This window comes from Pogona vitticeps, chromosome 1, assembly GCF_051106095.1.
Source record: "Pogona vitticeps strain Pit_001003342236 chromosome 1, PviZW2.1, whole genome shotgun sequence".
In the NCBI taxonomy this organism is placed as follows: Eukaryota; Metazoa; Chordata; class Lepidosauria; order Squamata; family Agamidae; genus Pogona; species Pogona vitticeps.
Window position 1 is genome coordinate 254512577 of NC_135783.1, and position 26042 is coordinate 254538618.

Genomic DNA, 26042 nt, shown 5'->3' on the forward strand with positions numbered 1-26042 from the left:
TTTAAATTTGTTCAACTGCCAGTAAATGAAACACTTTATTCTTTCTCTTACCAATGTCTCAGAGTGAGCTACTCGGACTGTATGTGCCAGTTAATGGAAGCAAAAAGGGATCGTCTACTCTGGGGAGACTTGAAGCTAATTCTGCTGTTAGTTCCCGCACTTCCGCTGCACAGCTAGAGGTTATTTGACCAGAAACTCAAAACTCTGCCAGAGGAAATGTATAGTATCAACTCTCTCAAAGGCTGAACCCAAATGTTTTCTTGAATTTGTTGTGCAGCTTTCTTCTTTGGGCTGGTATTCAACACCCAAGATTAATCAGACATAGACACAAATCTAGGTAACTTATTTTGTTATTAACAGTTGTTTACTTGTTCCAATTCTTTGAGAAGGAGGAGGATCAAAATTGAATTGGTACGTATATAAATACAGCATCAGGTGAGATAATACAAATGACATAGAAGTGATACAATTTTACTAATGGACCTGCAATAAGTGTCAGATGGAAAGATTAAGGGTGAGAATTGAATGGATTGTGAGGTAAGTAAAGGATTAATTAAAGGAACACTATAGGAAAACTTTACTGTTTCAGTTTTCATTCTTAATTTGTTCCATACATGTATAATTACAGTCATATATTTATTTTACCAGTATAAATATTACTTTATTTATTAAATTAACCTTCCTCCTACACCAGAGTTCAATAATACATACACAGTTTCCCATAAAGTCACTAGCTGGACCCTAATTCATAGGGTCACCATGACTTTGAAGCATCTTGAAGACACATAACAGCAACAGTATCACTCTTCACCTCTAGAGGAGGATGGGGCATATTAAACTTCTTGGGGTAAAATCATTAGTCCTGCTAAAACAGACCCATTGAATCAATCAACTTTATATACGTTTTGACTTAGTAATACCCTTTTGATTCATAGGTTTATTCCAACTGTGGCTAAAAAGTCGGATTTAGATTTTCTTCTTCTTCTTCTTCTTCTTCTGAAACTTAGAAACAGCTTTGATTATACTAGTTTTGCATTTTTGATGGAATATTGACCTTTCACGTCTTCTCATCAGCAAAGTAATATTTCACATAACAGTATGTGTTTGTTTATTTCTTGCTACCTCTACTTCTTATGTTACTAGTTTATTTAAAAGATGCTTCCTTGACCTGTCTCTCCCTCTTATTTGACAATGCTAGCTTCATGCTTTTACTCCTGCAAAGTACATTTAATGCACACATAAAACGACAAGGACAACATTCAAAACAAAAAGGTTCATCAATGTCCTACTGGATCTGGAAGAAACATATATTTAAGGAAACTTTAATACACTCATAAACTTGTGAACCATTTCAATTTGCCATAAGAGATGCCTACCAAGTAATTCCACCAACCACGGTTGACTGATCAGCCAGAATGAACTTCCTGTCATTCAGGTAGCAAGGGCACTGGGATTTGCGGACGCATTGATTTTTGTGGTTCAAGTAGGTTCCTTTTGGACAGTTGCAGCCATCAATAGGGATATCAATGGGGTGGCATTCTAGTTCTCGGTTAGAGAGGGACAGACATGTCCGGTCACAGGACTGAGTGTTGTAGCTGAATGTCTGATTTCCTGTACAAGAAATGGCTGCCAAAAGGAGGAACAGTATAATTAGATTTTGTTGCTCAGAAATCTTCAAGGTGTGCTCAACCAAACCCATTTTCCACCATACCCATTTCTCCATCCTGCAGGGGACCAGAAGAGAAATAGTAGGGAGACTGTAGATATGTGGGAGGTACATGTATAGTGTTCTTACCAAGTTAACTACTGATCATGCATTTGCTGGAAGATGTGCTGGAAGCTATCGGGGGAGTATGAAAATCTCTTACTCCCTTCACCTCTCAGCCAGCCCTTTTCTTTCTCTAATAATTGTGTGATATGGGAGCTAGAAACTCAAAGGAGTTTGCTCTTTCCTAGTCTTGCAAAGTGGAAGCTGTATGTTTCACTGCTGCTGCAGAGGGCAGACTACTTGTGCATTTAGCATGAAGCATATAGAATTGAACATCCACCTAAATTTATGAGGATTGAATTGACTGTAGGAGTCAGGCTCATAAACTATATTACTGGGCTTGATAACATCAGTTATTAGGAACATTTGACTGTGTGTACTGGCCCTGATTAATTGAATTCTAATCATCTAAAAATAGTTCTACCATTTATCATGAGTCATTTTTGAAACAACAATAATGAAGGTCAAGGATCCTGATATGTTTTAGAAGGAACCAAGGATTACTTACTGCAGTTGTCCACTGTACTCCGCCAGTTCCCAATGAACAGTCCCATTGATGCACAGACACGGGCATAAGAACCCAGTGCAGAACAAATATAAGGGAAGGTCTCCTCATAGTTGCAAGCTTGGTATACACATCTCTGGAAACAAACAGGTGGAATGTGTTCTGTTAGTAACAGGTCAGAAATATTGACTGCTAGGGCACATGAGATGTTTATGCTTGCTTGTATATGCTGATTCCGTTTTAAAAAAAATGCATGTGAACTATTTAGAAATTCTGTATTTAATGTTCTATCTATGACAGCTCATGCATATACACAGATCACAATTTGAAGGTTCAGTTGTCAAATGATAAATATGTGTGAAATAGCTTTTTCTTGTTGCATGAACAAAACTCTTCTGAAAACTCTGCATAAAGTGGTAGTTCTCAATCACTATACCAGTCCTTTTTTGACAGAGAAATAGATGTGCATTTGTATTCCAAGTAAACAAAGAATTTATAATATAAAACCAAACTCCTTTTAGAGGTTCTGGTATCATGCCAAGCCAAGGATTTTTAAAATCTCTTTTAATTGAATTTTATTAAAAAATCTTCAACATATAATTTTTTTCACAGCCTAGAAAATGCATTTTGGGATTCAAATATCAGTAATTAGTGGCTATGCATGAATGTGACACACATTAAAATGTTCAAAACTTGAAAGTCATCATGTATCTAGTTTGCAAGATCCAGTTTGTAAGACATATCAATACCAAACCAGTGAAAATTCACACAGCAGGATGGAAATGTCTAGTATTTGTTACCAAGTCAGTACTGTAGAAGCCAGTAATACATACACAGATTGGAAAATTAGGATAGGCACCTGTTACAGAAGAACAGAATTTTTGGAGGGCAGGTTATGTGAGTCATATGACCAGAAATGTGATGGCACAGACTAATATAATTTTGGCAGGATAACTTTTGAAATGTTGATTAGTTACACAGGGAATCCACAACATCTCCCATATTTCCTTTATTGCACTGCCTTGCTACTGAATGGTGCAGCTGAAATTGTATTACCTCTCTAAACAAAGCACCTATTTTTTAATGCCCAGTTATGAATCACACATTTGGTGATCCACATTCCTGTTGTGCAGCCTCCATCATGGCAGGAGAACTTCTTTGCCAAGAGTACATTGAATGCAAACACCCGTCCTCTCCTCTTGCCCCACCCATGAAATACCTTTTGTTTTCTCTGAGACTTAAACATACATAAACAAGAGAAATTTTAAGTCAACTTTATAGGTTGCAGCCAATGTTACAACTCAAGTGAGACCATGCTTCTTGGGAACTGTTCTCCTGTAATGTTCATAATTGCTGACCTGATTCTGAATTCCATTGAGAGATGTCTGTTCATTACTGCTTTCCTTAAACTGGGGAGTATATTCTGGTGGGACTGTCAGATGAAAAATTAAAAAATGAAGCATGACCCAGACCTACTGAAGCTTCCTATAATTCAAGGGTTGATGCTAGCTACATCTGGGCTAGGAGGCTGAGGAAAAAATGTCATTAAGGCTATTTTATGTTAAACAGAAGCCATGGGCCATGTCAGAGCTGCTTTATAGTGAAAGACAACACCATTAGCACCAGCTAAGCCTTCAGTCCAGTCCACCTTAATTGTGTGAGGAACTGGGAAAAGTAACAAGCTCTGTTCGGTTATTTCTTTTCATGAAAATATAATCATTTTCTCTTTCTTTGGGTTCTTCTGTTTACCTCTAATTTATCCCACTTCATCATATCCTATGGCTTTTGAAAAGATGACACTGATGTTTTATTTCACATTAAACAAAGGCAAGAAATTATCACTTTCCAAATATAGAGTGCTACAGAAAAATACAAGGCACCTATGCAATTGCATCTGTTACTCTCTCATATTGAGTGCTTGACAATAAATCCATACCTTGTAAAATGGGACTGGATTCACTATGGAATGGCATTTCTCAAATATTGTACCCTTCTTCACAAGAACATAGCAGTGGGTCTCTGCACACACCTCTAAACCAAACATAGAATCAAATGCATCAGACAACAGGGACGAGGGGAATTAAAACTACAGTGGTATTATTAAAAATGCAGCTAGATTTGTAGCCAATTTTGACCTCCCTCACTGGTGATCAAGGTTATGGGTTTGTCATTTTTTTTCCCTTGGGCTATCCAAGAAAACAAGCCAAGCTCTGTTTACATTTCACTTAAATATAAATCTTTAAAGACAACATTTAAACTGATATACTTTGTACATTTTGGTCCTGCCAAAAAGCAAATTTGCCGACCCTTTTCATGCTACCTGCATCTGAAAGTTTATGTAGTAGATGGCAAAGCTCCAAAATTACAGATTACACAAACTTTTAAAATAGAGTTTCAGGAAAGGGGCACAGGTGATGGCACTTACTGTTTAACTGACTCATAGAACAAGGATCTGTGTCTCTTTCAATAGCAGCGGGACAGTTTCCTGATCTCCACGAATCCACAAAGAGTGTTGCTGTTCCTTCAACAATGTCCATACTGGTCATAAAGTCATCTGTAGTTTCTCCATTGTAGTTACCACACAACCCTGGTGACATGGAAATACATGGGTGAGATGGAAAACAGGGAGCAAATCAAATAATGCTTGCCATGCACCCTAAATGTCCATTTGAGGGGTTCTGGAAAATCCTCTTGAGCTTTTTTCTAGTCAGCTGTGAAGGCCCGGGGGGCTGGGGGTGGAGAGAAATGCCAAAATGTAGGAATGAAAATAATTTTCACAATCTGTTTTAGCCTTTGAGGAAAGTACAGTTCAATTCACAAACAAATCTGTTAGTCTTTAAGATGCCACAATATTTTGCTGATTTTCTTTCTTTATCTTGATTTATATACCACCCCATTAGTGCAAAACACTATGCTTGGATGGTCTACAACCTAAAAAAAAAAAAAAAAACTGAGATGAAAAACTGAATTCTATTTTTTTTATTTACTACCTTTTTTTAAAAGCCTGTGAAATAAATTTTGCTCAACTGCAGAGGCATATAGTGCACTTCAAAGCCTTACTGAGCAAACTAGAAGCATGACATAGCTTATCTTTGTGCTAAAACACAGACCTTTGTCCTGTATGGGGAAGCCTATCACAATTTTCGTATCAATGCAGGGTATGGTAGTCTCATCTCACAAACTATTTCCAGATGAAATTTGGAACAGACTGAAGAAATTTGTATAAAATTAACTTAAGAGATGAACTTAGTAGCAAGGTCCAAATTTTATGAACTGTAGTCATATTATAATGATGATTACTAAAAATCTCCTCCTTAGACTGAGCTCTTCATTCGTAGAATTGCAAGCCCTTGATTTTAAATTAGCAGTACACATGCAATATGAGAATGACTAAGAAGATGCATTTACACTCGGGCCAGAGAGTGTAACAGAGATGACATTTGATGCCCTGCTTCTGGGTGTAAGTCCAAATCATTTAGTGTTTGGCATGGTTGTCCATGGTTTGGCAAAGGAATCCTTGTGTAGTCTGTTTTCACACGTACCTCTCCTTTCTTGGACTGCGACAAATTAATTCAGACTACTAAACTGATTTACAACTGATTTGCATTACTTAGTAATACATGGCATTTATCCAGGCCTAAAGGGATATTTATGGAAAGTCCAAAGAAGTATACAGTAGATCAACTGTTTTTGAACTGGGAGAACCCCATCTGTGGGGAGGGGAAATCCCATTTCACTTCCTCTCAGATAAAACTCATAGCCTTCAGTCACTGAAGTGAAAGATCAAGGGGAACCAGATTCTTTACCTCGGGTGTTGCCTTGGAACTGCAGTCCAGCTTTAACATAAACTTGAAACACTGGAAGAATTTGAATTAGCAGCTCTAATCCAAAGGTGGTGTACATCTGAATGTGAGTGGATGACTGTCGGAAGATGATGATGTCCCCTAAAAGAAATGCAATCATTGAAACAGGTCTGTCTGTTAAAACAGACTATGGTTGGTCTATTTTAAAAAAATATTCTCAGATTTATATTTTCATTTCCTCAGAGTGATCCGTTCTACAATTGAATCAAGATTTTGCTACCATGATAGACAGCTGTCTGCTAATTTATTTAAAGTTGTACACCATTTTCTCACATGCCTTGGTAACATTTAACCCAAATAAAATGCAAGTCGTGTGCACTTTTGGCAATATTGCCCATTTAGTGAGCAATTGTTAAATATTCTTCTTTCTTATCTTACCTGATTTGTATGGTAACTTTTTATGTTCATCCTCATCAATTAAACCTTCATTTTTAGAAATCACAATTTTGTCCTGTATGGAAAGAAAAGAGCACAGAATCCTAAAGAGTGAGCTGGAATGAATGTTTGCTTGAACTTATAATGTAAACTTCCCAAGATTAACTCTGCACAAGAACCGTAATCAGAAGAAAAGTCTAGCCGCCTAGAGTAATCTTAATTGATTAGATAGGCGGGATAGAAATCAAATAAATAAATAAATAAATAAATACTGGAATTTCTAATCTATATGCCATATACTGTACTGTGGTGCCCTGATTTACGACCATCCCTACTTATGACCATTTCGAGTGGTAAAATTTTGCTTCGTCTTGCAGTCGGAGCCTCGACTTGCGATCAGGAAAAGGTAGGGGGGAAAGGTGGGAAATTCAGACTGGTGGAGAAGAGACTGCTTCATTGTAGCTCTTTTGTCCCAACAGGTAGAGAAACGGATGAAGCGGTGGGGGAGAGGGGATGGCGGTGGCATTACCTCACCTAACGGTGGGATCCCGGTCCTCACCCTTGGCACAGGGCCCCCCGATCCGGGCTCCCAGAGGAAGCGTCCTCCTGCGCAGCTGCCTGCTCCTTCTTAGTGGGGCTGTGCTCAGTGCTTGGCCTTGTGGGGGCGGCTCCCCTTGTCTGCTAGCCTTGCCGTCAAAGCGCTGTGAAAGGCTTCGCCAGGCCCGGTGGAGGGAGGCAGTGGCGGTCCGGCACCGGGAAGCTGAGCCTGGCCAGGATGTTTTGGCTGCTCGCCTCCCCACGGGCTCCAACGAAGACAGGGACAGCGTTGGTGGTGATGGTGGTGATGGCGGCGGCAGCCCAGCACTGAGAGGCTCAGCCTGGCCAGGACTCTCCAGCTGCTCGGCCCAGCCTTGTCCTCTGCCATGGCCGGCCCTGCTGCCGCTGCCTCAGCAAAGAAGGCTTCAGACTGGTAAGGTAAGGTGCTGCTTTTTAAAAACTGTTCTGGGTAGCTTTTTCAGGGTGGGTTTGGGCTGGGGGGGTTTATGTTTCTGTGATGTTTTATTGTTTTGTTTTTTGGTGATTTTTTATTTTATTTTATTTTATTTATTATTATTTTTTTGCAGTCCCAGTGTGGGATTTGCTCTGATGTTTATTTTTGGGTTTTGTTTTTTGTTTCTTTGTGTTTTTTGTTTTGGCAGCCCCAGCATGTTCCTATGGGGCTTGCAGTGTTTTATTTTTATTGTATTTTATTGGTATTTTTGTATTAAATGCTGGAACGGATTAATCTCATTCCCATGCATTTCAATGGGAAAGGGTGCTTCGACTTACGCCCATCTTCTGGAACAGATTATGGTTGTAAATTGAGGCACCACTGTATGTCATGATACAGTGGTGCCTCGCTTAAGGAGCGCCCCGTTTAACAACGAATCCACATACCGATGCGGATTTTGCTATCAATTTTGCGATCGCATTACGATGTTGACTATGGGGAAAAATCGCAAAGCGATTTTTCCCCATAGCCCAATTTTCCCCCAGCCCCGCCCCTCAGCTGGAGGAATATGCCTGCGGTGGCCTCGGAAGGTCCCTGCCGGCGGCGGGGACAGGGTAGGGGTGCCCCAAAGGCTTCCAGGCAAAGGTCTGGAAGCCTTCTGGACACCCTCCACCCTGCAGCTGCCGCCGCCACCGCTTGAAGCCACCCCGCGCCGCCTATCCCACCCGTTCTCAGACTTCCAGGTGTCCGAGCATGGCTGGGGTAGGCGGCGCAGGGCGGCTGCCGGCGGCGGGGACAGGGTAGGGGTGTCCCGAAGGCTTCCAGGCAAAGGCCTGGAAGCCTTCGGGACACCCCCCCCACCCTGCAGCTGCCGCCGCCGCTTGAAGCCGCCCCGCGCCGCCTACCCCAGCTGTTCTTGGACTTCCAGGCGTCTGAGCACGGCTGGGGTAGGCGGCGCGGGGTGGGCTGCTGGCGGTGGGGTGGCTGCCGGCAGCGGTGTCCCGAAGGCTTCCAGGCCTTTGACTGGAAGCCTTCGGGACACCCCCCAACCTTGCAGCTCCCGCCGCTTGAGCCCGCCGCCCAGCTGGGGGGAAAGGCTGGCCGGCACTTGGGAAGGAGAGTGGAGGAGGTCCCCGCACTCCTTTACAAGACCCCACCGCTCAGCTGGGGGGAAAGGTCGGCCGACGCTTAGGAAGGAGGGTGGAGGAGGTCCCTGCACTCCTTCCCGAGAGCCCGCTGCCCAGCTGGGGGGAAAGGCCAGCCAGCGCTTGGGAAGGAGAGTGGAGGAGGTCCCCGCACTCCTTCCCAAGAGCCCGCCGCCCAGCTGATTGGCGGTTCCAAAATGGCTGCCCGTTTCGCGCCTCGCTTACCGAGGCGGCGAAAATGGCAGCCCTATGGAGGATCTTCGCTGAACGGTGAGTTTTTGCCCCATAGGAACGAATTAAACAGGGTTTAATTTGTTCCTATGGGGTTTTTTGTTACGTTCAGCGATGTTTCTGTATAGCGACATTAATCCTGTAACGGATTAACGTTGCTATGCGGGGCACCACTGTATATGTCTAGATGGGCGGCATATAAATGCAATAAATAAATAAATAAATAAATAAATAAATAAATAAATAAATAAATAAATAAATAAATAAATAAATAAATAAATAAATTTATTTATTTATCAAAGACCAACGTACAAAAAAGAGCATCTGCCGTAAGCATTGAATATTCTATATTTACGCATAAGAAAACTGAGAATGTTACAATTGTATTGCCTATGGAGTCAAGGACAGTGGCTGGATTCTTGCTGACACCAGTGGAGTATGAAACCCTACCAATGCAGTAACAAAAATACTGCCTTAGGCAAGTGCTGTCCTTGCAGAAGCAGAGATCTCAGCTACAAGTAGCCAGCTTGCACACGGTGGTGCCATATCCCTCTGCAAAAGTCAAATTGCATGAGCTGTCTCTGTTACATGAGTGGTTTGATGGACTGTGACCTTGGTCTCTGGCTTTCAGAAGACATGCATCGAGGTCTCTTTCTCATCTCTCTGTCTGTCCCATGCTCAGAGACTGGCCTCTGAAGATGTTTCATATAAGGCTAAAAGGCAACTAATTTTACAGTGTTTCTAAGCGACACTTACTTTTCCTGAGACATAAATGATAGCTGTCAGTGATGTCTCTGAGCTTGTATAACCCGACTTTTCAAACACAGCCATCAAAGTTCCATTGTGAGGTAACATGGGACTCTAGAAGGGAAACAAAAGCAAAATAATATAAGGTTTCTGAGAGGTGGGGGAGAACCCCACATTTTTTCACACCCTTTTAAAATCACTGAATAATATTTACATGCTGCACCAAACGTCTGGGTTTCATTAGAAAACTCAAATTGCACTCCACACGAAGCTGGAGACTAGCTATACCTTTATGCACAAGTTTGTTGCAATGGTATTTTGCGTGTTTTGCTCTGCACCTAAACATCGTTTGTATAACCTGATAATGCTCATCTTTATTACATAGAATACCTTCATAAGAACGTAGGTGCAAACTCCATGGAAGCGGTATGACCTCGAATCAAAAGTGGTGACAAATGAACCTCCTTCCAGTGAACATCTGCCGGGACATGGTAGTTCTGTACAGCTCCACTGGCCCATGGAACATTTACTAATGAAAAGAAATGTGGACATCAGCTGTTTACCAGCACAGTAGATTCACCATAATCATTTTTATACTTCAAGGCAGTCTTGTTTCCCTCTCACTCTTTACAACATCCCTTTGAAATAAATAAGCTTTACAGATGGAAACGATTAAGTAGATTTCAGCAACAATGGAAATAAATGTCATATTTGGATCTATGTGGATCTCTCTGTTTTTCTCTTATCATGGGTGTTTCATCACATTACCCTTCTATTATACAAGCAAGAATGGTCAGTATTCTATTTAGGGTGTAATGAGAATGACATAAAGCATAACTACATAACCAGTTGTGCAACTGATCGCACACTAGTCTCATAACAAATGTTATAATGAGCACCAGGACTTTGCCCCCGGGTAAGAAAATTTAGAAGGCATTGAAATCTTAAACTGAATCTTCTGATGAATATTAGGAAAATAAACAGTGACACCTCCTGGACCCATTTACTTTTCTTTTGCGGGGTAGGGAAGCACATACTTTCTCTTTTTGTGGAAAGGCACCACATCCTCCTCTTCCTCCTTTTTCTAGGGTGGGGGACGGCTGGTACCCATGTGTGGGCCACAGTGTTAATTGACCTGGGTGCCAACATTGCTAGTTACATCTCTGCTGAATACACAAAGTGGAGCCTGCCAGAGGAACAGGGTTGCTTTCAAGACCACCTTTTCACAATTGCACAATGCAGCATGATACTGGCCAATATTTCTTGAAATGGCCAGAAAACCTGTCCAAAGGGATGCCATAGTCTTCTCAGGCTAATAGCCCCAATTAGTCCCCAACCTGAAGTTGCTGTTGCTACTTCAGAAACCATGTACCCAGCTTATTTTTCCATTCTTGGTTGTCTCCAACTTTCTGGAGCACTTGCCAGCTCCCACCAAGTGACCAGCGTCTTGGCTAGAGTGAGACTTTCCATACTATCATGCTGGGATTTCACATATGAAGTTTCAAAACACAGTGACTACTTCTGGGTAGTCTGGATCCTACTAGTTAGGCAACTATGAATAGAAAGGATCCTTTGCTTCATGGATGAAACTGAGCCTGTGAAGAACATCATGGAGTTTTAAGTGGTATTCACTTAGCAGACATGCTTGCCACTTGGAGCAAATTCAGATCTCCATCAGAATAGTGCTAAGTTTCTTAACTATCTTTAAAATCACTTGCATCTCATCCTTCCTCAGTTGGAGCATCCCAGGACTCACCAGGTTCTACAAGCTGCTTTCATGACATCACCAGGAGCGTATCTCTCCCCATTCAGTGTGCATGGGCATTGTTCTATAGGAACACATGTGCGGTTTCTTGAAATATCATCCAATACCGTACCTGTCGAGATGAACAAGCATGGGAAAGCAAATAAAAGGCTGGTATAATTAAACCTGAATACACAGAACATGAAGCTTGGGTGTTTTCAACACATACTTTTTTTTCTGGAGAAAATATAAGGGAAAGGTATTTCATATAGGCATGCTTGATGTTACGGACCAATATCGTGCATGTGTTTGAATCAATAGAAAGAGATATGATCATTTTTTAAATGTCATGATTATCCATTAGGCACATATGGTCATTTTGACTAAGATAAAAAAAGAATAAATGATAAGCCAAATATGTGAGCTGTACATTGCTTACTTGGCACATATCAGAAAATAAAAACACAATAAAACCAAAGCCTTGTGACAAATTAAAAGTTTAAAACGAATAGATTTATTGCTGTTTGAGATTTTCTGAATTAAAATCCATCAGACACAGGGAATATAACAGTTACTCTATGAGTCTTAGATGGGGCTTGTAATCTATTAAAGTACTGAAGTTAATCAGTTAGTCTAAAAGATGCCATAAGTCAGACTTTGGGTTTTCTTTTATTTTTCTACACATGCTAAAACAAACTAACTTGGCTACTTCTTTGAAAATTACTTGTTTATCATGGCTAAACCCCATCTCCTAAGAGCCTTGTTCAATTTTAGAACCACAAATTATCATTTGATTTATGGAACTGAAGTGGCATCCTATTTTTTTTATTCGTGAAAGGAGTCAAATCATCCCTCGTTACATTGCAAATCACACAATTCTGATGCAAAATAATGCCAAAAGGAACTAAATACAAGTAATAAATGATTTGTAACTAGTTATTTCCAAGCTTTGCATCAAACACACCCTTGGTCCATTTCAGTGGTTTGCTTAAAAAGTGTTTGCTAACAGGAATGTATTTCAAACAGTTGGCAGAACAATTTATTCCTGGCAATGAGACTGTATGCCTGCTGTGTGTATTTACCTTCTGGGCAGAAGCAGCCATATGTACAGTAGCTGGAGCAAGTGTATTCTGGATTGGAACATGTTCTGAGGCAGGGAGAACCACACTCTTTGTACATTTGGTTTGCTTGACACTTCCCCAGGGCTGAAAAACACAGCAGTAGAAAGAGGTGTGCATTATTGTTATGGGGGGGGGGAAGGAAACACTGGGCTTGAAGTACAATATGGAAGAGCCGTTGTTCATGTAGAAGCTTCACATGCCTGTCAAAGCTCTTGTTCTTTCACAGAGCTGTGGGACTTGGCTTCTTAGGATTAGATCACAATGAACTGAACACATTTCAAATCTGATTAAATCACAGTCATGTTTAGTAATATCAAGAAGACCTGGGATTGATCCGTTTTTCTGCATTCTGTTGACTACTAAAATATGGGACCAACCCTAGAGGGCTTGGCTTGGGCAGCACACTGAAGGGGGCGCCAAGCTGAGCTTGATGTTTTGGTGCCTCTTGTGCAGACCATTTGTAGACCATATGTTCAAAAGCAGCAGCCATTTCTATCCTCCAGGTTTTAAAAATACTTTAGGTTTATGTTTCTTTTCCTATTTTAATTGTAAAATATGTCTCTTTTTCAATATCTGATCTGATACTACTCATCTAGATTTTAAAACTCAGTAGAACATTGCTTTACCTTGAGATTACATTACTATGAATTCTATAAAGACTATGAGGAAAAAAAATAAATACATAGCCCCTCCTAAATAATCCAGTCCCCTTCATGGATTGCTGCCTTGTCATGGTGAAGGGGCTTGAAGAATTCAGAGAAGCTATGGTTATTATGCCATGCAGGGACACCCAAGATGGACAGGTCATAGTGGAGAGTTCTGACTAAACGCGATCCACCTGGAGCAGGAACTGACACTCCTGTATCTTTGCCAATAGAACTCCATGGACAGAAATAAAAGGTGGACAGTGTCATTGAACATGAATTTGACCTAACTCAGGGAGGCAGTGGGAGGGCCTGGCGTCCTCTGGTCCATGGAGTCATGAAGAGTCGGACACGACTTAATGACTAAACAACAACAAAATAATCCAGTATCTCTTGGAATCATCAGTTTTGCAACATATAAGGATTTTTCAGCAGTTAGCTTGATATATCTATAAAATGACTATACTACTACTAATAAAAGTTCTCAGTATTGATGTGCAACAAAAGCCTAGTTTCCACTGAAATATATAAAAAGTCTCTCTGTTGTCTCTGTTCAAATCTAAAAAGACAAGAAGCCCAATTTGAAAATTGCCTGCAGTGGAAAGGATGAGAAACAGGAAATAGCTGAGGAAATGGTATTTGAAGAAAGATATGAAAAGCTGAGGCAACAACATAAAACCATGAAGAAAATGCATATAATGTTTTGTTGACTGAGAAAAGCATAGTCTTGGACGGGTAAGATGAAACAGCAGAACATGAAAACTGAAAAAGGGCCAACAACACAGAGCAACAGAAGTTCAGACAAAAAAAGATGGGATCTAGGATAAAATGAGGGATACCAAAGAAGATTAGAATGGAGAAAGTTAGTATGTACATTTCTCAAAGCAATCAACCAATTAGTCAACCAGTTTAAGAAATTATGAAAGTTGGGAAAGCAACACATTACAGAAGTATTAAAAACAGGGGAGTTAATTGTTCGTTTTCCCTTCATGAAAGCTCCCCCTTTCATGAAGATTAAATTAACATAGCCATGCTCATGTATTAACAAGTACAAATTAAGCTAATTTAACCCACTTGTGATATCTCTGTGATCAGCACGCCCTTTTATAAGCCAGTTTTCAAAGTAGCTGCCACGATACCATAAGGTACTTTTGATTTTGTGTTTAGAAGACTGTAAGCCTGTGAATTGTGTTAGGTATGTGGCAATGTTGTCACCAAATTTGGAAAGGGGAAACAGGTCAGAACCGGATCCTGCAATCTATGCCATCCTGCCACTGAGATACTTTCTGTAAAATGCCCTATAATAAACTAGATGCCTGCTAATGACATCTCCTGGTTTACAGCCTACACATGGATCTATCCAGTTTTATGGATGCAGAGAGATGGCCACTGTGATGCAAAGCAAAACAAGCTGCTTATATACAGCCCCATAGTGCTTCAAGCCCTCTCTGGGTGGTTTACAAGTAATTATGCAGGTTGCACATTGCCCCCCCCCCAGCAAGCTGAGTACTCATTTTACTGACTTTAGAAGGATAGAAGGCTGAGTCAACCTTGAGCCGGCTACCTTGGGATTGAACCCCAGGCTGTGAGCACGGTTTTGGCTGCAGTACAGCGGTTTTAACCACTGTGCCAAGAGGCTCCGTGCTTGCTGCCTCAACAGCTTGACGGGAAAATGTCCACATCTTCTTGCATGTTCTGATCATCTTAGTGAGAAGGCAACTATGCTCACATGGTTTTGTTTCTGTTGCCTTTCTTTCCCAGTGTGTGTGTGTGTGTGTCTGTAAGAGAGCAACACTGTGCCCATATTGCTGTTGCAGCTGTCTGCTTCAGTCATAGACAGATTGACCTTTGTGCCTCTGCTGCCTGCCTGCCTGCCTGATGGTCCATACTGTCCCCACACTGGTGCTGTCATCCTGATGAAGACAGACTGGCCATTGTGACCTGGTCACTGCTGGGTGCCTCATAAACAGAAACTGTCTACTGTGACCTCATGGTCTTGCCCAGTGGAAAGAAATAGGCCAATGTGATGTCCTCAGGCTGCCTGATGAGGAGAGACTGACCATTTTGCTCTGATGGCACTAGTCCTGTATCCAGATATTGCTGCCGTTTGCAACCTGGCCCAGACACGAGTTTTTAAAACTTTCCACGGCCCACTTCCATTCCTGACTGGAAAGATAGGTAGGTGGGACTCTCCTGGTGACCTCTGATGAGTGATTGGATCAAACAGGAAGATTCTTCCTGCCATGCTGGACCTTCCAAATAGTGGACTGAGGGGAACAACAAGGGGTGTGAGAAAGAACTTACTTAGTGCAAAGAACTCTTGCACCACTAAGAAAGGGAGAAACATGACACAGTGGCTGGAAAGGAAGCCAAGGCAGTCAACACTTTAATTTGGATCATTCCTGTAACTTCACTAGTCCTGTTCAGATGTTTGAGCAAATGTGTGATGGCTTCATCTAGAGAAGGGACCGTTGTGCCCCCAGCAGGTTTGGATACTTTTAAAACTCCTTCAGTGGTTCATAGTGAACACACAAATATCTAAAATGGAACAGATTCCTGTAAGAAGATTAGGGTGGCAATATGTGAGCCCCTTTGCTATTCCCATTAAGCTCACATACATTTGGCCAGAATGCCTAAATAAGGTTTATAGATAACTTATATGTAAGCTGCATTAAAGAGCTGCAGGTAACATCTTTTCATATGATGCAATGCCTGAGCAAGTCCCTTCTATAATGGGAGTGGAAAATAGTATAGTTGTCTGGGGGATTTTGGAAATGGTAATTAAAAATGCACAAAGCTACATACCTGTGGCAGAAAAGAGGATGATCAAGTACCTGCATCCTTGCTAGGTTTGCACAAGAAAGAATTTCAGAAAATGGAACCTCCTTAAATCTCTTATTCTAATGGCACAGTTATTGAAGGCACAGAAATCCTGCTCTATTGTTCACCTTTCTGCTTTATTAGGCAGTAACAGCATTATGGAGCTTCAATGTTTCTGGATATTTCTGTTTGTGTGCAAAATATACTTCTGACACTGGGACTATTCTGTGGAGAAAAATGTAATTCCTGAGATTATAAAAACTGCCCATCTTTGATTTATATTGACAACGAAGATAGGGCACCATTTGGTTCTGACTATACATGGTTCATGACTGGAGCAGGCTGACCCCTTCCACTGTGGAAGCCGCCTCTGGTAGCTATGAATGTTAACACAAGTGGGGGCAGATGGGAAGAGAAGACATATAGCAAGAAGGTGGAGAATGGAGAACAGCAATGGAGAATACCTATAGATTGAACACAGCTGGCTGGATAGCTCAGAGTTTTAGGCTGCAGAGTCTGAGGTTGGGAGTTCAATTGTGAGTAGAGTCAGCCTGTGGGGCCTTGGGCAAGCTGCACAGTCCCAGGGCGCTCCCAGAAGAAAGGAAGGCTAAACCACTTCTGAGTATTCTCTATCTGGAAAACCCTGAAAAAGGATGCCAAATGTCTAAATTGGTTTGATTATAATTATAGATTGAATGACAGCAGCAGCAGGTTGGAGCAGGAAAACTATTGATAGGGAGGCACAGTTGCCTTATGTTATCAATGGTATCCCCTTTTCAATACACATCAGTGAATTATTTATATCATTATCATCATAGAACTGCTGAGCTGGAAGGGATCCTATGGATCATTGAGTCCAGCCAGAGACCTAAGCCACTGAGCATTTTACCATAATCCATTTCAGAATACTGAAGCTGGGCTTCATGGTTGCATAGCTGATGCTCAACAGGTATAGTCATGCAACTTACAGCAGAAATCATCACTCCTCCAATCGGACACCTCCTGGTGGGACATAGTGCACTGCCTGGAGTATTCTGAAAGGGTAGCACAAGTACAGTTCCTCTGTCCTGGATCACTGCAGGCTTGCATGTCAAGCTGGCAACGGATGACAAACCCTTTCCTCGAGATATTGCAAGATGGAGACACAAGGTTTAGAAGCTGGGAGCAGACTTTGGCCTGGGGTGGGGAGAAAAACAACACAAGGCTGTTTCAATAAACACAATGTATTTGGAGACCATATGGAATTCTACCACCAACTGAACGGTGGTGACCATGTTTCATTGCCACAGGAACTCCTTACAGGCCTGCATAATGTAAAATACTCAGCAGTAATACTGTAATACCCAACCCATGCATCTTAATATAATTGTTCACTTAGCCTCTGTTCTCACTTCATCAGCATATTGGCCAAGGGTTGCCAACTAACACACCACAAAAATCAGGCCGCAGTGCCTCTATCACTAATGCTACTGTGCACAGCAGAATGAAAGCAAGAGAGGGAGGGGAGGGGATGATGGCATAAGTTTCCAGCTGTCGTCATACTGGCTGAGGTGGTAGAATTATTTTAGAAAAAAGTGCAAGGTAAGCAGGCAAAGTTATATAGTATGTGAGACATGTTACAGATTAAAAGATTGAAGGGCTAAATCTTTTCACATCTCCTTTCCTAGTTAAAAGTAATTTTTCAGAATGACAACACAATAGCTGGAAAATTATGCCTTTGGTGTAATCATCTCTCCTCCACTACATCTTCATTTCCAGCCTTTATTTAAATTACTGGCACTAACAGAAGCAATTCTTGCACAGAGCATAGAAAAGTTACCATTTATGACTATAGCACCCAAAATTCCCAACATACTTAACATGCTAGCACTAGATTGTCACATTGGCCAATCTGATTGCAAACTCTTTGTGTGTCCAGAAAATTCACTTGCTTTCATCATCTAGTACAAAGGTTCCCAACCGTGTACCCGAACTACAGTTCCCAGAAATCCTGACCAACACAGTAGTGAAGGCTTCTTCGATTGTAGTCCAAGAATATCTGGGGACCCAAGGCTGGGAACCACTGATCTAGCATAAACATTCCATCCTATTGAGGCTGGGGCACCACTGATATCAGGATGGGGGGTTATGCCTTTCCCCACCCCCAAAATTTGAAAGCTGAAATCATCTATTTTTCAGAATCCAATGAATAGAAAATCAGCTTTAAAGATTTGTGAAATACAAGCTCATATTTTCCTTCCCTCCCAAGTGTGTTCAGGTGTCCTGAGTTTGTTGACATCTGTATTTTCAGATATACATCTTCCCCCCTCAACCATTCTTTCTGTCCAAAGGCCATCAAAGCTGAGTATTTCCAGAAGGATGATACAGTACTTACAAATTTCTTGCGAGGGACATGAGTAACTGCCATATCCTCAAACGGGCAGATCTCTGAAGGATCATCAATTTTTTGTAAAGCAGCATAATTTTGTGGGTCTAGAAGTTTACCTGTTAAATTAAAGTATACATCAAATTGAGTTTGTTAGTTAAGAATTAATGTATAGAGGGATCTAAGCATTACAAAAGACTGGAGTCAGCGTCATTTATTGGACAGAGTGTCAGACTAGGACAAGGAGACCTAGGTTCAAATTTCTCTAGTTCACAGAAACTCACTGGGGTTGGCAATGGTGAACATAAGAAGAGCCCTGCTGGATCAGGCCAAGGGCCCATCTAGTCCACCTTTCTGTATCTCACGGTGGTTCCACCACATGCCTCTGGGAGCACAGGAGAAAACTAGATACCTGTCTCCTGATACCCCTCCCCTGCATCTGGCATTTGGAGGTCCCTTCCTTTTAAGTCTGGAGATTATACATCCCCTTTGTGGCTTGTAACCTCCAATGGACTTTTCCTCCAGAAATCTGTCCAATCCCCTTTTCATGGCATTTAGGCCAGATGCCATCACCACATCCTGTGGCAAGGAGTTCCACAGACTAACAAGACATTGGATAAAGAAATATTTTTATTTTGTCTATTCTTATTCTCTCCACACTCCATTGGAGGGCATGTCCCCTGGTTCTGGTATTGGTTGAGAGGGAAAAGAACCTCACTCTGTCCACTTTATCCATCCCCTGAATAATTTTAGACATCTCAATGATGTCCCCCCTCAGGCACCTTTTCTCTAGACTAAAGAGCCCCAAACGCTGTAGCCTTTCCTCATGAGGGAGGTGCCCTAGCCCAATCCCACTCTTTGAACATCTCACATATTTTTAATTTTTTTTTAGCAACACCATGGTTAAAATCCATTAGTAAGTCATACCTGAAGGAGGCCAATTTCATAAGTGATTTACTCAGTCAACTCCTCCATAAGTTCAGTTGATTCAGCGGGCCTACTCTAGTTGCAATTTACTTCTGGATTTCAGTCTTAACTTGGAAGGGACATGGTACATAATAATAGAGACAGTTACAGATGGGTTTGTGGGATCAGTTGGGTGCCTGACTAATTTTTCCCCCCATACAGAAAATCTGTATGCATGAAGACACACATAGGTCTTATGGGTGTCATCTGCATCTGGATAAGTGTAGTGCGAGAAGCAGAAATTGTCAATGGTTTCAAATTTTCTATTATATCACAACAGAAAACTTTTCATATTTACTGTTATATCACAGCATATTGTGGAATATAATGTAGCATCTTCTGGCTCTATGTGAGCACTGTCCAAATGTAATCGAAGTCAAACCTTGGAAAAGTTACTTTCTTGGATTATGGCTGCCTGAGACATCTAACATGCCAAGGGCTTCTGACAGTTGCAGGCCAAGCAGTAATTTTTTCAAGCTCTGTCTAAAATTGTAGGATGATCATCACACAGTCTAACTGATTTTAAGAGCCAAAATAGAAGGTTAGCAAATGAGATAGATTTTAAAATGACTTAATGTAGAGTTTTTTCCAGCTGTTGTGAAACCTAAATTTTGCTAGTAGTTACAGTGCTATTTATTTGTAGAGAGAGAAAGTTTCACCTTCAGCCAGAAACTCATTCAGTTCTTGGCCATCAAAGTTTCCACACAATCCACAAGTTCTTCCCATGTATTTTTCCTCAATCAGAACCTAAAAAGGAAAAAAAAATGCTAAGAAAATAAAATACATAGTAATATCCTGATACAATTTATTTTCATATTTTTCTGCAAGCACAACGTGATTATGCACAGTGTTATGCCATGCTCACCAGTGGAATGCATGCTTGGTTTAATGCCGGCAACAACTAGCATAGCAGCATGCTCATCAAAATGTCTCTGAACAATGCAATCCAGGTCAGAGTGACCCATGTTGAATTACTTATAGTGGATCTAGCCTCAATTTGATAATTTTTTTGTTTTTGTTTTAAGGAGTTTTGTTGTGGCACCTTAAAGACCTAACAGATTTATGCCACAATAAATCTGCTGATCCTTAAGGTGCCACTGCTAGACTCCTTTTTTGTTCTGCTTAAACAAGCCGACACAGGTTCCCCTCTCTGGAATTGGTCATTGGAAGGAAATAAATGTTCTCTTCCAATCAGCCTTTCTTTGGGTGAAAACAAATGGCAGATCTAATCAGGAACGGAGTTTGTCATCTGCATACTTCAGCTATACAGTTAGCCAAACATCACAATATCTAATTATCCTACATTTTGTTATAACTGCAAGAAGAGAGAATCATCTCATGGTATGGAGAGGAACTATACACCAATGATTACCTCCATTTGTGTGAGAAACATGTTTCTTTTGTTACTCGTTAGAAGTTGCCAGTTTTTACAACATCTGAAACTGAAAGGAGATGGAAGTGATATCCTTATATTGTCCATCCCTATATTTGGGACATGTTCCATACTAGACTGTTATATGCAACCTTTTCTAACATATTAGTTTTCTACTTTCATCTCCTTATACTTACTATGAAGTGGTAGTAGGAATAGACAACCTGTGATTGTTACTTCTGCTGGTTTATTTATGGGATCGTCTGCCTTTCCAAAGGAAGGTCATGCTAGCTACTAAGGTCCACAAACTTGCTTCTCAGCCTCTGGGTGGTGGTGCATTCCCGAGGGGGTTGAACATCAGTGCCTTTTTCTACATTTCTTTTGATTCTTTCCATCTTTCACCAGGTTGGCAGAATACCAAATCTCTCATGTATAAAGAACTAGGGTTTTTTTTTTATAGTACTAGTAGAGTACTATGTTATTTGTCATGGTACAATCTTTTAAGCAAAGCAGAGAACACATGGAAAGCAACATGCTTGTAGAATTTTTATTGGTATTTCAAAAACGTGATTGAGAGAGGGGAAAAAAAACAACCCAGGATTTTTCTTACCATGAGGTAATCATCATTGTTCCAGAAAACAGCCAGATCAATCTCCATCAGTTTGGCCACTAGGCGGATGTTGTGTCCAAAAGGTGTGATCTGAATTCCATTTCTGGTGTACGGTAACCTGATTATACTATCGCAGCCATGGGAAGAGAGGAAAAAATATATATGGCATATGAATCCTTAATTCTTTCACCTTTGCAAGCAAGGGCGAACAATTGCCGTACCATGATCCTATCCTAATGAGGAATATCCTGGGGATTTTGATAGAGTCCTTGCATTTTGACAAAATTATCTGGGTTTTGTCCACCTTGACTTAGTTTTGCACAAGGCAACAATTGTGTAAGTTGACATATGTTACATTGAATGCCTCTCACTTTTAAGGATCTTCCTTAACAAATAGCCAGTACTTTTGTCTTTACTGGGCGAGTTCTGCTTCTCAAAGAAAAAGGGAGTAGAGATATTTTTATAGAAATTGTAAAAATATGGGAAAGAGGGGGAAGAAGAGCTTCTTTGGATGCAGCTGCACTGACCCTGTTGTTGTGGGCTGGTGTAATCTAAATAGGGTTACTTGAGTGGGGTGAGGGAGTGATATACCATTTGGTGCAATCATCATGTCCAAATAGCATTACCAACCTCAAGCAACCCTATTTCTCGTATAGTGAAGTGGCTAAACAAGCCACTTCAGGACACTGGTGAATTAAACACTTCTCCTACTCCTATGAGGAAGGTCAGAGGAAATTAAATTATTATTATTATTCATCTCTGCTAGACCATCGCTGGTGTACTGAACTGCTTAGATCAATTTTCTTTAAATCTTTGCTTTGTGCTTAGTGCCTAACTAGAAATTGTCCACAGCTAAGGGATCAGCATTTCACACAAAGGCAAACATTTTTAAAAATGTAATCTAAGTGAGCCAGCACATCAACAATTATCTAGAAGAGGCCAAAAATACTATTTCACCTCCTCAGCACCTCCGCAGTGGACCAGGGGAAGAGCTCATTTTTTTCAGTATCCTTAATACCAGAAATGACACTAGAAGGAGCATTGGGAATGGCTTTTTTTTTTGAAGCTAAAATGCACCATCCAAATTAGAACACACCAACTCACACCCAAAAAGTAGGAGATCCTAATAGTTGCTCAGAAAGATGTGGGTAGGGGTATTCTGGGGTAAATTGGTCCACTCTAGTGATTATCTCATGTGATTCTCTTCCCCCCCCCCCCAAAAGCAAACCAATCTGCTTCTGCAGTGCACCAAACAATGGGACAAATACCTGTCTGACCAAGCTCATACTCAATACACTTTGTCTGTCTGTCTGTCTGTCTGTCTGTCTGTCTGTCTCTCTCTCTCTCTCTCTCTCTCTCTCTCACACACACACACACACACACACACAAAGCCACACAGAGAGACACTCATATAGACATACACAGTTAAAGGCAGCTGCTGTAGAGCTTGTCAAGATGTTTCATCATGTCAAGACAGTCAACACTAAGAATAAGGGATTTAGTGAAGCATCCCTTCCTTCCATTCCAATTTCATCTTCAGAATCAAAAGGTTGCTTTTGTTTCATGGCATTTGCTCCATGTATTAGAGGGGCTTAGTCAGCACACCATGTTCAAATTTGCAGCTCTCTCACACTCTGAGGAATCATCTTGCATATCTTACCAATGGAACCAGTTCATATATATGGATTGTCTATGGGCTCCTTCAAAGAAGCATCAGATAGATTCACTCCTACATAATGCATTATATAGTCAAGTTTGCGGCTCTCGCTCTCTGAGGAATTGCCTCCTGGGGCTTACTGATGGAACCAGATCTATGGATTTGAGACATTTCTTCCAATGGCTTAATGCATTATATAAAGGTAAATTCCCTCAGATTCACCCTGATCTCATTGTAGTTTCTCATATATAGTTGCAAGAACAGAATATGAATTCAAATGCATATCTGGGCAAGTATTTTACACCTAGTCCCAGGTAAGAATAGACCCATTGAATCAATTGCTGAATGGTAAGTCTTCTTAGAATATCTCCAGGTTTCCTAGGGATATCCTTCATCCTGGGACAGCCTTTGGAAGCTGTGTGTCTGTGTGTGGCATGAGAAAGATTTTCATTGGCCTGGACTGACCAAGGCATAGCAGTTGTCTTTGTTGTGAATATAGCTCCACCAACAGGATTTCAGCCAGTGTGATACTAGCTTCTATACCAGCAACAAGTTCCTAGTGCTTTAGGAGTAGCCCCATGTCGAGCATATCGGCACAGCTGATCCCTGAGGCTACGAACACATTGAGGATGTTTACAAGATTGTCTTCAAAAAAGATTTAATCTGCACCTTCAATAAAATTGATGAAAAGTGCTTTTCCACTCGATACTTACCCAACATCTTTGACTGATATGACACCATTTTCAATGATGATAACACTGGGGCCCAGCTCGATGATAATTCTTGTAATTTTTTTGTTCTGACCACGACGGAACTGGATGTTAAAGTCCGGGGTAATTTCATCGCACACAGTGGCAAGGATGTAATTGCAAGTCCCGGAGAAATCATACAAGTAGTTGTCAAAGGTTGAGAAATGACCACTGCCCCAGGTGGAGCAAGAACCTTTGCCCACAGCTTTAAAAGAAAAAAGTAAAAGATTCTGTTGGACTCTGGAGATTCTTCTGCCCACTCTAACTTGCATACACTTCAGTTTGTGACTGCTCTTTGACAGATTTATTTCTCATCTTAAATTGGGATGGACTATATTTGGCTTCCACTAGCACTAGCCACCATTGTCAAAGGCAACAGATTACAGAAATCTCATTACCACAATATTCGGTAGATTGCACGTTGTCCATGCTGTCTATACTTCAAAGCAGTAGAGAAGCATATCCATCTGCATCAACCAGAATTTTTCCTGTTTATACCCATAGAGGTGCGTCCTTTGAATCCACTCCTAAGCGGTTTTTAAAACTTCTGAACAATTTGACACACTCGGTTTCTTTTGAAATGAAAGAAACTCATTGAAAGAAAAGAAACAAGGAGGCAAATCATTTACACCAACAGTTCTTAACCTTGGGTAGCCGAAGTGTTCTTGGATTGCAACTCCCAGAAACCCCAGTCAGGACAGCTGGTGGTGAAGGCTTCTGGGAGTTGCAGTCCAAAACTCCTGAGTAACCCAAGGTTAAGAACCAGTGATCTAGACCAGTGGTTCTTAACCTTGAGTTACTCAGGTGTTTTTGGACTGCAACTCCCAGAAGCCTTCACCACCAGCTGTGCTGGCTGGGGTTTCTGGGAGTTGCAGTTCAAAAACACCTGAGTAACCCAAGGTTACTTCTTCATGGATTGCTGCCTTGTCGTGGCGAAGGGGCTTGAGTAACTCAGAGAAGCTATGGGCTATGCCGTGCAGGGACACCCAAGATGGACAGGACATAGTGGAGAGTTCCGACTAAACGCAATCCACCTGGAGTAGGAAATGGCAAGCCACTCCAGTATCTTTGCCAAGAACACCCCATGATCAGAAACAAAAGGCTAAAAGATATGACGCTGGAAGATGGGCCCCTCAGGTCGGAAGGCGTCCAACATGCTACTGAGGAAGAGCGGAGGACAAGTACAAGTAGCTCCAGAGCTAATGAAGTGGTTGGGCCAAAGCCGAAAGGACGCTCAGCTGTGGACGTGCCTGGAAGTGAAAGGAAAATCCAATGCTGCAAAGAAAAATACTGCATAGGAACCTGGAATGTAAGATCTATGAACATTGGGAAGCTGGAGGTGGTCAAACAGGAGATGGCAAGAATAAACATCGACATCCTGGGCATCAGTGAACTAAAATGGACAGGAATGGGCGAATTCAGCTCAGATGATTATCATATCTACTATTGTGGACAAGAATCCCGTAGAAGGAATGGAGTAGCCCTCATAGTCAACAAAAGAGTGGGAAAAGCTGTAATGGGATACAATCTCAAAAATGATAGAATGATGTCAATACGAATCCAAGGCAGACCATTCAACATCACAATAATCCAAGTTTATGCACCAACCAGCATTGCTGAGGAGACTGAAATTGAACAATTCTATGAAGATTTACAACACCTTCTAGAACTGACACCAAAGAAAGATGTTCTTCTCATTCTAGGGGACTGTAATGCTAAAGTAGGGAGCCAAGAGATAAAAGGAACAACAGGGAAGTTTGGCCTTGGAGTTCAGAACGAAGCAGGACAAAGGCTAATAGAGTTTTGTCAAGAGAATAAACTGGTCATCACAAACACTCTTTTCTAACAACACAAGAGGCGACTCTATACATGGAAATCACCAGATGGGCAATATCGAAATCAGATTGATTATATTCTCTGCAGCCAAAGATGGAGAAGCTCTATACAGTCAGCAAAAACAAGACCTGGAGCTGACTGCGGTTCTGATCATCAGCTTCTCATAGCAAAATTCAAGCTTAGACTGAAGAGATTAGGAAAAACCACTGGGCCACTCAGGTATAATCTAAACCAAATCCCTTATGAATACACAGTGGAAGTAAAGAACAGATATAAGGAACTAGATTTGGTGGACAGAGTGCCTGAAGAACTTTGGATAGAGGCTCGTAACATTGTCCAGGAGGCAGCAACGAAAACCATCCCAAAGAAAAGGAAATGCAAGAAAGCAAAGTGGCTGTCCAACGAGGCCTTAGAAATAGCAGAGAGGAGAAGGGAAGCAAAATGCAAGGGAGATAGGGAAAGTTACAGAAACTTGAATTCAGACTTCCAAAGAATAGCAAGGAGAGACAAGAGGGCCTTCTTAAATGAACAAT

At 41.3% G+C, this 26042-nt stretch overlaps 1 protein-coding gene across 1 annotated transcript in view; it reads right to left on the reverse strand.

The window, feature by feature from the left end:
* Positions 1-26042, reverse strand: part of MUC6 (mucin 6, oligomeric mucus/gel-forming) — a 43683-nt gene that overhangs the window by 14621 nt on the left and 3020 nt on the right. The window contains exons 3-17 of the mRNA XM_078383676.1: positions 23638-23878; positions 21268-21394; positions 19945-20032; positions 18329-18438; positions 16923-17130; positions 12452-12574; positions 11382-11502; positions 10016-10154; positions 9635-9739; positions 6515-6587; positions 6080-6217; positions 4699-4860; positions 4210-4304; positions 2277-2409; positions 1377-1626 (exon numbers count right to left, since the gene is read on the reverse strand). Of these exons, the coding sequence (XP_078239802.1) occupies positions 1377-1626; positions 2277-2409; positions 4210-4304; positions 4699-4860; positions 6080-6217; positions 6515-6587; positions 9635-9739; positions 10016-10154; positions 11382-11502; positions 12452-12574; positions 16923-17130; positions 18329-18438; positions 19945-20032; positions 21268-21394; positions 23638-23878 (2113 nt within the window). The remainder of the gene's footprint in view (positions 1-1376; positions 1627-2276; positions 2410-4209; positions 4305-4698; positions 4861-6079; positions 6218-6514; positions 6588-9634; positions 9740-10015; positions 10155-11381; positions 11503-12451; positions 12575-16922; positions 17131-18328; positions 18439-19944; positions 20033-21267; positions 21395-23637; positions 23879-26042) is intronic.